At 41.2% G+C, this 12,584-nt stretch overlaps 1 protein-coding gene across 2 annotated transcripts in view; it reads left to right on the top strand.

The window, feature by feature from the left end:
* The window catches only part of HIBCH (3-hydroxyisobutyryl-CoA hydrolase), a 326,855-nt gene that overhangs the window by 271,683 nt on the left and 42,588 nt on the right, over nt 1-12,584 (top strand). For both annotated transcript variants that reach the window (XM_075180042.1, XM_075180041.1), the window contains exon 11: nt 11,233-11,314. In XM_075180042.1, coding sequence (XP_075036143.1) covers nt 11,233-11,314 — 82 coding nt within the window. The remainder of the gene's footprint in view (nt 1-11,232; nt 11,315-12,584) is intronic.

The following is a 12,584-nucleotide window of genomic DNA, read 5'->3' as shown; positions in this document are numbered from 1 at the left end:
AGACCATTGTGTTCAAGATGGTTCTTTAATATTTAGCAATATATTTAATTAGCAAAATATGCTTATTTTACTAAGTCTTCTGTGTGTGTATGCAGACATGTAAATACAATGAGTCTGCTACAATAAATAGCAAACCTGCTATCTCCAGAGCTGCTGTTAATGATCACACACACCGCATTGTGTGCTGAACACTAGACCTCTCTCTACACCTTCTATGTGGACAAGTGTGTGACTAGGGTATAGAATATGATGGCTGAGAGAGAGATGGACATGTGGATTGGAAACACTGAGCAGGTTCTGCAGTTTTGTCAGTGAAGAGAGTCTGTGGAGGGCGCTGTGTGAGCTAATATCAGGTCAGGAGACACAGGACTGCGGCCAAAGTCAACTGGCGATAGGACCGCATACCTTCCAAACTCACCATCAGCGGAGAGTCTTGCCCAAGGAGTTGGTGAGTTATTTGTAGTTTTTACGATAACAATATTAAAAATGTGTTTTTTTTTTCTTAAAAGTGCCTTTTTTAGACAATCAGTATGTAAAGGGCAAAAAATTATTTTTGAACTGTTTTTAAAAATTCTTTGTAAATTGCTTTTTGCTGCAAATACATTGTATGCTTTGTCTAATACATCTAGATTCGCCAGGACGCCAGTTTAATCCCAGTCCAAGGTCTACACCTCCACCTTCAGCAAGAGATTCTGGATCGAAAGAGCAAGCAGGTGCGTGTTCTCTGTTTGGGGGAGAAATAATGGATTTGGATGTTTTTGTGTACAAATGTTGGTGTCAATGTTATATTAAGTGATTTTTATATGGTTTGCAATGAGAACATAGGGCAACATTTACTAAACTGAGGGTTTGGAAACCTAGAGATGTTGCCTATAGCAACCTATCACATTTTAAAAATTATTTATTTATTGCGTTCTTCAAAATGTCAGCTAAAATCTGATTGTTATATGATATGATTGCTATAGGCAACATCTCCACATTTTCAAACTCGCAGTTTAGTCTATATCCCCCCCATCATGTACTACACAGAGGGAGACCTAAAATAGTATTCGCTTACCCCAAAGCACGGTCTTGCAGCAATTTGATACAAACACCCTCAATGTTAGCATAATTTTTTATTGACATTTTGAACCCATCACTGTAACGCATAGGCAAAATGAGATTTTACTCCTAAAACATCTGAGTAGCATCCTTCATCAGGTCGCAGAGGACAACTAATCTTGAAGGTAGACATTGGTAACCATTCTTTAGTTGTTAAATGTTTTTTTTTTTGGGTACATTGACCAGAATGCAATTTACAAACATGTTATTTCCTATATATTTACCTTGGTTATTTCACCACAGGAACCTCAGCATCTCTGCAAGGCCAGCGCCAGTCTGCGCAGATGTCACCTACTGATGACCCACAAGGAGACACAGTCATCACTTTAGAGATGGTAGATGTCCCCGTGTCTACGCGCCAGGAACAAGCACCTGGCCCTGCGGAACAGTCATCCGAGCAACAAGCTGCAGCTCCTCAGATGGATACAGGGCGAGAATTGGCCCAATCCATAGCTAATTTTCAGGTACAGCAGTGTTAGTTTATGGACAGCCAAACTCGACACATGTCCCAAATCGCGGCCCAGTTGAGGCGGATACACCGCTCCAATAGCCAAATCCCTGCTGGAATAAACCGTCTGGCAAACGCTTTGGAGCAAACGAACGTGCAGCTGGCCCAAATGACTGGGGCTGTGGACGCCTTGCATTCCTCCGTTCGCGAGGGGAATGCAAATGTTATCCGGCTGGCAGGCCAACTACAGCAGGAACTCATTGCCCGCTTGCCGGCACCTTTTTCATCGGCCTCCACCAGTACTGCTAGTACGCTAAGCAGATCGGCACATAGTACTCCTCCAAGGAGAGGTGCTCGCACCAGGGGTGGGCGAGGGAGGGTAGAGAGTGGGGCAACACATAGTGATATGCCAGCGAAAAGGCGGCGCTAGGGCAAAAATTGTACTATTGGGTAATGTTTTGTTATGTATGTGTAAGCGTTATACTTTTTCTTTTATTGTGTTGTAATGCAATAAATGCAGTTATATTTCATTGGTATCAGTCTTTCTTTTCTGCACATTAAACAAGAGTATACTGTTTTCTTTAAAACAATGCACTAATTTCACGTACACATTGACCTCTGACTGTCACTTTCCAGGGATTTTCACAATTACAACATCCGGAGTACACACTATCCTCTGTTTAAAGGGTCCAATTTTATTAAAAAATTCCATTAAAAAAACCATTGCACTGACATTAAAAAAAAAACCAATATATGTTTTTTATAGTATGCACTTACATTTAAAGTAGTTTGTAATGAGACGGTCTCAAATCTGCCTCCCCCCTCTGTGCTCTGCACATCACCAAATGGAACACGGGCCCCTACTTGTTCACTGTCTACTGCAATAATCGGTGGGGTAAGTTTATGTACAGCTAGATTATGTATCAGACAGCAAGCCAGGATAATATCAGACACCTTTACAGGTGCATACATAAGCACCCCACCAAATTTATCTAGGAACCTGGTTTACATGAGTACAAACATTGGTACTACGTCCACATCAGCCAAAGATTCCAGATTCAAACGTACTTTAAATGCACGTGGAGTGGCCGGTCTGCGCAGGGTCCGCGGAACAGATGACAACTTTTGTACATCCTCCTCCAGGCGCCTTTCTGCCTCCATCAGGTAAAAAGCTGCAAACATACACTGTCTAGAATGCACCACATTCGCCGCAAAAGCCATTCTCCAAAAAAAACACACCTGATTAACTGCTGGCCGCTAGACTGTCATTGACTGTGATTTATTCAGGCAGAAACACCTTTTTGATTTTGTAACTTTTGGATTGCATTACCATTAAAGTAAGGGTTAACTATGTAATGACATTGTGTATCCTGATTTTGAAAAAACAACAGTATTTTTGAGGATTTGTTGCAACTGGAAAACCAAAAAAAAAACCTTTACATCAGTAAATAGGATGCAATAATACTGGGTGGAAAAAAAAAAAAATGTACCCTCAAATTACATGACAGTTTGCCCATTTCCCATATACAATCCTAAAGGAGGAAACTTTGCACAAAATGGCTCTTTCTCTTATGTTAACAATGGCTAAATAGTTCAAACAGCACACTGTTTGAGCAATCTCGCCGCTCACAAGCAGCGCTTTCATTTTGGTCTATTGAATGGCGGTTTTCCGGTGGCTTTATAAACCCCCTAATAGTAAATCCGGCTGTTTGTATGTTGAACATTGTTGAAACCGTCATGGCGCTTTATACAGAGGCGGGTTTGGAAACATAATTTCTGGCCGTTTGGACGGCGGGTTTAACCTTAGTAAATCCGGCGATGGCTAAACTGCCGCCAAACCCGCCGAAAGTCGGCGGGTTTACAAACACGCCTGATAGTAAATCTAGCCCTTAGTCTTTAAAAATCCTTCAAAAATGAATGCACTAATGGGAGAGCTTAAGCTCTTGCTTTCTCATCAAGCTGCAAACTTAAATAGTTAAGCCAATGCTATTATGTAACAGGCAGATATAATTCTTGCTTCAGAACTTCAAGCAAAATTTTTGCACAATAACATATTAGCCCCCCAAAAAATCTAAAGGTACTTAACTTGTGATCCCCAACCAAATTTTAAAAAATATAGAAAAATGTATTTAATCTTCCAAAATTATATGCCTATAATGTGTCTCAAAACCTATGGCAATTAATGCAATTCTTATTCTGGCTAATTTGCCTGAATTATCTTGCCAAGTGGCTAACATGTTCAATTCTAAAATTACAATAAAGGAGATAACTCGCGTTATTAAAAACCAAAAGGCATGCAAAGCCCCAGTTAAAAAATAAAATAAAAATTTACAAGGAGATTCCTTCTCTAAGGAAACACTAGAGGCCAGGGTTACAGTTATAACTAAGGAGGGCAGGGACATCTTTAACTACACTGGTTTTCAGCCCATATTGCTCCTGAACGATTATGTTAAATTATACAGAAACATTTTAGCAAATAGATTAAATACTTTAGACTTTGGTTCATTATGAACAAGTGGGTTTCATCCCAGGAAGACAAGCTATTATTATGATTTATAGGAAGCTTCCAGCAATAATACTAGTCTTAGAAACTGAAAAAAAGCCTTTAATAGAATTTCTTGTCAATTTATGATTCAAGCTTTAAAACACTTTGGGATATCTGGGAATTTCATAAGAATCATTCAAGCTGCCTACTTAGATCCCTCACCTAGAGCCATGGTCAAGGGCAGGGTCGGACTGGCCCGCCGGTGGACCGGACTATCCACCGGTAGGCCCCGACCCTGAATCGCTCCCCTCTTCGTTGGTGGGGGGAGCTAGAAACTTTAATAGAAAAAAAAAAAAGAAAAAAAAACCTCACGTGACCGCAGCGCTGGCTCCGTCCGCACTGACCGCCGGGCGTGACGTCATCACGCCCGACGTTCAGTGAGGAGCGCCGGCAAGACAGAGTAGAAGAAAAGGAAGAAGCAGATAGAAAAGGTAAGTGATAGGGGAGCATGGAACAGAAATAGGAGTATGGAACAGAGAAGGGGGAACATGGAACAGAGAAGGGGGAGCATGGAACAGAAATAGGAGTATGGAACAGAGAAGGGGGAACATGGAACAGAGAAGGGGGAGCATGGAACCGAAATAGGAGTATGGAACAGAGAAGGGGGAACATGGAACAGAGAAGGGGGAGCATGGAACAGAAATAGAAGTATGGAACAGAGAAGGGGGAGCATGGAACAGAAATAGGAGTATGGAACAGAGAAGGGGGAACATGGAACAGAGAAGGGGGAGCATGGAACAGAGAAGGGGGAGCATGGAACAGAGAAGGGGGAGCATGGAACAGGGAAGGGGGAGCATGGAACAGAAATAGGAGCATGGAACAGAGATGGGGGAACATGGAACAGAGAAGGGGGAGCATGGAACAGAGAAGGGGGAGCATGGAACAGAGAAGGGGGAGCATGGAACAGAGAAGGGGGAACATGGAACAGGGAAGGGGGAACATGGAACAGGGAAGGGGGAACATGGAACAGAAATAGGAGCATGGAACAGAGAAGGGGGAGCATGGAACAGAAATAGGAGCATGGAACAGAAATAGGAGCATGGAACAGAGAAGGGGAGCATGGAACAGAGAAGGGGGAGCATGGAACAGAAATAGGAGCATGGAACAGAGAAGGGGGAGCATGGAACAGAAATAGGAGCATGGAACAGAGAAGGGGGAGCATGGAACAGAAATAGGAGCATGGAACAGAGAAGGGGGAGCATGGAACAGAAGGGGGAGCATGGCAGAGTGAAGGGGGAGCATGGCAGTGTGAAGGGGGAGCACAGACAGTATGGCAGTGTGTGAAGGGGAGCCAGGAGAAGGGGGGAGCAAAAGCAGCATGGAGGGTGCAGTGTGATTATAAGGAGGCACATCATGGTGATGAAGGGGCGCAGTAATGTGTGTGATGGCACAACGGGCTTGTGGCAATGTAATGTGTGTGTGGTAGGTGGTGGCTAAATAATGGGTGCTATTTTCTTTGTAGGGTGAAGATGGGGCAATTTAATTTTATAGTGGGGACTATTAATTTAAGATGGGGTGGTTTGGGGGCTATTAATTGAATGTGGGGCTGAGTTTGAGGAGCATGAGGTATATTTATTAAATGTGAATATGAATTATTTAATGGCAGTGACGGTTGCAGGAAATAGGTATATTTATTAAATGTTAATGTGATTAATTTATTGCAGGGGCTGTCTATTGGGAGGGAAATAGGTTTATTAAATGGGAATACTATTACTTTTATGTTGGGGCTGGAGGAAGTCCTAAGTATTAAATGTGGGTCCTATTGATTTAACGCCGGGGCTGGTTGGAATTTTCTAAATGTACCCATTATTTTTTCCAAATAGGACCCCTCAACATTCCAGGATCCAGACAAGCTGCAGCTAAAGAAACCAGCAGCCACAGGTGGTGACAAGAACAGGTAGGACAGTCTGTCAAATGTTCTGAGTCTAGTGCAGGCTTGGCTAACCTGTGGCACTCCAGGTTTTGTGAAACTACAAGTCCCAGCATACCCTTCCAGCAGTAGGCTGCTATATATTGGTAAAGCATGCTGAGGCTTGTAGTTTCACAACACCTGGAGTGCCACAGGTTAGTCAAGCCTGGTCTAGTGGGATAATCCCGATTTTTGGTGACTGTTCTGCCCAATCTAAGGTGCAGATCAAGACTGTACTCTTTATACACACTGCATTCTTTATATACTACACTATTGTGCTAGCTGTCCTTTGTGGGCTGACCACTCCCCCTCTAGTGTCTGGTCTCGCCTCTTTGATGGTTGGCCACACCCCCTCTGGTGGGCCCCTAGCGTTGCTGTCCCCTGGTGGGCCCTTCATGCCCCAGTCCGACACTGGTCAAGGGTGTTTCTTCGGACCCTATTATTATAAGAAACGGAACTTAAAAGGGATGTCCTTTGTCCCTACTTACAACTGCCATAGTAGTAGAATCAGTAGTGGTATCTATCAAAGCCTCTATAGACATAAAGGGAGTGAAGGTGGGGAATCTTAAATCAAATATCTCTTTGCAGAGACGTACTCTTGACACTGCAACCAAGTTTCCTTACCTAATTTAGTTAAAATGATGGACCTATACAGTATCCTTTCGGGATATAAGATTGACAATACTAAATCAGAAGCCATATTAGTAACTATGGGACTGATTCATCAAGGTACGCAAACGCATACGCATCTGTGTTTCATACTTTGAGTGACGCAAACCGTTATATTTGCGTTGGAGTTTGAGATTGAGTTGACTTTAAGTGCCGTATCTGCTCTGTTTGCGCTGCGTATGTGGTGTTTTACGTAGCTCAAGTCCCGTTTAGCAGATGCGTATGCGTTTGCGTACCTTGATGATTCAGGCCCTATGTCACAGCAAGATAGCAAAAATATTATGACTCAATTAAATTTTAAATTTCAAGTTAAAAAAAAAGTTTCTGCCCATTTATGTTACTTACTCTTATGACTCATGGTGGAAGAGGCTTTTTGGATATTAACATTCATTACTTGGCGATCCATTCAAATTTCTGATTCCTTTCTCCTTGCTTTTCTGGGTGGATCTGGAGTCCAGATATCCCAATCTGACCTCTCTTTCTAAACAGATAATCCTAAACCTTACCAGATCTTTCCCTACCTTGCAGTCAGGCACGGGCTGGCTCAGTATAACCCGGGGGGCACACAGGCGGCCGCATCACATGACACACAATGCGGCCGCGTCCAATGACATGGCCGCATTGCGTGTCATGTGATGCAGCCGCCTGTGCGCTGACGCGGCCGCATCTCATGACACGAGATGCGGCCGCGGGACAAAATGAGATGATATTTAATCCCAGGAGCAGCCGGCCGGGAAAAGCGCTGAAACCGAGCGGCCCGGGGGACCGATGCCCCCCTGCCACCTGGGCCAGCCCGCCCCTGCTTGCAGTTACTTGTAGGAGCCTAGTTTCATCTCAGACGTATTTCTCTTATGTTGTTACATTATGGGACAATCCCACATTTCCTCCAGCAACTTCCTCCAATTTTTATAGAGCCTGGTTTGAACCTGGAATATGATTTAACTGTGACCTGTCAAATAGACGAGATTGAATTTCCCTAGATTGCCTTGAAACTAAACACCCTTTCTTACACACTATTTTTTTTTTTTACTGTATGCAAGTTAATCATTTCCTCCAATCACTTCCTCAGGAATAAATCCTTAGGGAATCAACATACTTTGCATATTATCACCAGTACGAAAAGAAATGATCTTTTCTTTTTATCTTATCTTGCTAGAATGAAGTCAATCGGGACATTTTTAAATATTGCTGGACATGCCTGAAAATTGTTCACTTTTGAGTTAAGGTACATATGCTTCTTAACTCCCTCTTCTCCTTCCCAGTCTCCAAAGACCCCTGGACATTTTTGCTTTGCTATTGGATCCAAAGCATAGACAAATATTGTACAAAATTAACAAATCACATTTTGTCTGCGACTAATTAATAACTAAATTCTGGAAGCAATTAGAGACACCCCACTACTCTGTCCATTAAAAGTGTATCTGGTCATAGCACACATGTAAGCATGTAAAGTATTTGAATTTTGTATAGTGTATCAGCTTGTATTATATATTTGTATTTATTAATGTTTAATACTGTTTTTTTATTTTGCAAATAAAAAAATTCAGGGTACTATTTGTTTTTATCTTAACTAAAACCATATTATGATTATGCAGCCCTCAGCCCCTCCACAATAACATTAGTGGATAGATCAATGCCTCCTACAAGTTCAGTCCATTCATTTGCAGGTTCGTCTACCCAAGTCCACTTCAAAACTTAGGCATCCTGTAAGAATTAAAAATAGAATACCTTAATAAAACAGACCTTAAAAGCAAAATTTTGTTTATAGGGACTGTGGCTGAATCGCTTATAAATAGCTTATGATATAAATTTATTTAAAGGAAATAGCACAGGGCACTTATTTATATAATTGCAAATGTACTTATTTTTGATATTGTGTGTATTTTGGTATAGGAAATGTATGGGTTTTTGTAATTTTGCTAGAGGAAATCTCCAATCAGGCTAATGTGGGGAGGGAGTCTGTTTTGCTGATAGCAAGAAATACTAAGTAAGTCTATTCAATGTGATTGACCAACACTTGAATACACAATAGGGAGCCGTTGCCTGTATCCTGGTTAAAGTCAAAATAAATCTCTGATCAATGTGATTTAGGATATCACAGATTACTGCAAATTTTGTTAAGTATAAAATGCATTTAAATCCATGTTTGAGGAAACATATTGCATCCTGATATTAAAAATAACTCAGACTTCAGGGGGCTGGCTTACCCCCTGCGAGGCTGTGTCCAAAACTGTATTAAACAGTACTGGTTTGTACTGAAATGTATCATTTTTGTTTCTTCTGACCTCTTGATCACTGGTACCGTAAACCAGTGTGAACTGTCCTTATCAGGGCACTTGTGCAAATAAACATCACTTGCTTGACAACTTCTTCCATGCTGAAATTCCTGTGACCTACAGATTAGACTCAACTCTAATCCCTTCCCGGTTGTACTGAGGTTTGGACCCAGCTTTCCATTACCACCGCTCTGCCTGCTACCCTGTAGCTCTGGCCAGTGTGATAGGCCAGGGGGGATAAATCCACAGCAACCCTGATCTATAGGAAGAGGTCAGGGGTACCAGCCCAGGTGCACCAGCGAGGGGGTACACCAGCAGCGACAGTTACCCAGAAGGAACGTGGTTCTAGATCCCATGGAGGAGTCCAGTGGTGGCAGCAGCTTAAGCCCCTCCTACTGCTGTTAGAGGGCAGATATGGGATAAAGAAAGGGAACAGTGACAAAGTAAGCCCAGATGGTTTACAGCAACATAATGTTGGCAGAAGAAAAAGGAAAGGGTGTGTTCTGGGATAGAGGCACTCTAATGGTCAGAAATCTTTTAAAACATATAACTTTATTCTTTTATGTTAAAACATATATTTATTTTTAGGGAATAAACCCTCAAAAGCTAGTAGCGAAATATTTAAAATAGAGTATGACATATATAAACCATAGTGAAGATACTGTTAAAAAGGTAGAAAGGAAAACTACCTAACTGCGCTGCCGCTCTATTATTAGGTTTTATACTACTTTTCCAGTGCTAACGAAACCAAATTTATAATCTGTTATTGGGGATGACTGCCACCTATGGTCATCACGGGTATAACATCCTAATTTATGGTAATCAGATATTATGATTCATATATATGGTATGAGTGTATAATATGGAGCCTTTAATTTAGTTCCAATTTTAACGGTGGACTAAATTATCTGATATCAATATGCTTAATAGGCCCACTAACTAGAGCTGTTTAGTGAAGAGTGTATTGTCACTTATCTATTCAGGGAAGATATCATATTTTCTGAACTGATGTTATCCAATAACAATGTGGCATCAGAAATTGCTGTCAGCAAAAAATCTGGTAAAAGTATACTATCCAATGAGTATAATATCCTAATAATATGTAAATGGGTATCTAGATGGTGTTCGTTATTCCATATTAAATATTGGGATTAATTCGGCATTGATAAATAGATCTTTGAACATTGCTATGGTATCCTTTAGATTTATATCTAAACCTTTTCTATGAACATCAGTTATTCCTCCCACCACTTCATACAGATTAGTTTTATACTTGATGCTTTCTTATTTATTCCCTTATAGGGATATCATTCATACAGAGCTGATCTTAAGGACTTTCAGTCTCGCAGAGCTCTAATAAGAGATACTATATCTAATATGCATCATTTCATAGCTATATAGTCATATCTTATTTCCCTTTGGTTCGTTAGTAAGTGCTTTTTAGAAAAAAAAAATTTAGTGAGCAGCAAACGCAGCGTCCGTCGATGCGCGTTTCGCTAGAAGGCTTTTACGAGGCAAGGTTTACAGCAACAACAGACAGGGTGTCATAGTTGGTCCATCCTGTCACAGGGACAAAATATTAAAAAGGGGTAGACACTGCATTTGTGGAGGCACTTATAATTTGGTAACCATCAGTGCTTTCACCTGTTGTATTTAAAAATCTGCTGTTTGTTGCTTGAAAAGTCCCTTCCGCCTTGTAGAATCATAGCTGACATTTAGTGAGGCCACACTTTGTTTACATCGCTGTCAGTCTCACCAAAGCGCATTATTTTAGCATAGATTTTTGGGAATTTATTTTTGTTTTTGTATTTATGATATAGTTGAGTGCAAGATATCATTATTTTAAGTATAATGTGAAATTTCAGACTATGTAGTCTCCTTAGAAAAGGTTACAGATAGGATGTGTGCTTAGGAATATCTTACCCCATGATTATAGCATTTTCTCAAATCACTGATAAGATACAGAAACTTTATAGGGCTGGTTTAGCGTTAGGTGGAACTTTTGCCAGGATGCAGAATCTGCATCTGAGAAAACCATATTGCAGTGTAATGGGTGTCTAAGCAAATTGTTTCTTTTCTTCTCTGCAGTATAAAAATGTTTTTTCTAGGTCAAAAGATTACACCCAGTAGCTATTTTTGTTTTAAGTTTAGTGGTTCTTTAAACTCAGAATTGAAAAAATACACATTTATACAGCAAAATGTTTCAGGTGACTGAAGCTACCGCCATTTATATTTGAAATAATATAAAGTAAAGTAATGAGGTTTTGTGAATTTTTACCTACAGAATATTTTCAGCAAACAGCGTAGAAGAAATATTTGACAACTTGAAGCAAGATGGTTCACCCTTTGCTCAACTTCAGCTCCAGGTAAATTTGTTAAAAGATCTACATTTATGAGCAAATAATATGCTATTTAAATGGACTTTAAACATCTTTTTTTTTTCCGTTTGCTGTGTTGTGTGCAGGAAATTAAACGTGAAAATACTGTCTGTTTTTATGTATTGTTTTTGGATAAATAATTTACTGTAGGAGTTGATGAGTTTGTTTAGTCACAACTGGCAGCTTTGTGATACTTGGTGGTCCCTTTTGAACCCTCTCATCATCATTATCATCACCATTTATTTATATAGCGCCACTGATTCCGCAGCGCTGTACAGAGAACTCATTCACATCAGTCCCTGCCCCATTGGAGCTTACAGTCTAAATCCCCTAATATAGACACACACTCACAGACAGACTCATACAGACAGACAGAGAGGGAGACAGACAGGTAGAGACTAGGGTCAATTTTGATAGCAGCCAATTAACCTACTAGTATGTTTTTGGAGTGTGGGAGGAAACCGGAGCACCCGGAGGAAACCCACGCAAACACAAGGAGAACATACAAACTCCACACAGATAAGGCCATGGTCGGGAATTGAACTCATGACCCCAGTGCTGTGAGGCAGATGTGCTACCACTAGGCCATATAATTGCAATAAACAATCACTGCTTCAAGATTCTGCCTGACTCCTGTTGCCTACTGTAGTCTGTGACCAGTGAATAAGAGCGTACACTCAAATCCATTCCTCAGCTGTCCTCTTTTGAAACCAGCATGTCTGTGTCAATGCTCTGCCTGCTACCCAGCAGGTCTGGTTTATGGTAAGTGGTCAGAAGGAACCAGCCAGCCCACAGCAAAGAGGTGCTGTAGCAGCTATACCAGCTACCAAGAAGTAAGGATTCAGGTGCCAATGAAGGAGCCTGGTGGTGTCAGTACTATCCTATAAATAGTGTGAAACTGGCCTTCGCAGTTTGCAGGTGACACTAGTAGAGTGGTCAGTAAGAGCAAGTTAGTGAAAGTATGAAAAAGGCTAGATACACTGTGTAAGACCTCCCTCTCCAGACCAACACTTGGTGGCAAAGTAAGACCATCCAGTCACAGGGGACAAGTGTGACTCAGGAGAGATTTAAACAAAGGGAAGATTTGGTAGTAGAGATGGTGAGCCAGTGTTAAGTAGTTTGGAAGAGGGTTGGTAACCTGTGATGAACAGATGACTTTGAAGCAGTGGAGGCTGGTGGAGAGTCTGACTGGGAGTGCGTTCCATAGGTGTGTTGCAGCACAGGACAAGCCTTAGAAGCAGAGTGAGAGATGCTAAAA

Source organism: Mixophyes fleayi, chromosome 7 (genome assembly GCF_038048845.1).
Source record: "Mixophyes fleayi isolate aMixFle1 chromosome 7, aMixFle1.hap1, whole genome shotgun sequence".
NCBI classification, from domain to species: domain Eukaryota; kingdom Metazoa; phylum Chordata; class Amphibia; order Anura; family Limnodynastidae; genus Mixophyes; species Mixophyes fleayi.
Note: the sequence above shows the minus strand (reverse complement) of the source record. Positions and strands in the feature narration are given on the sequence as shown.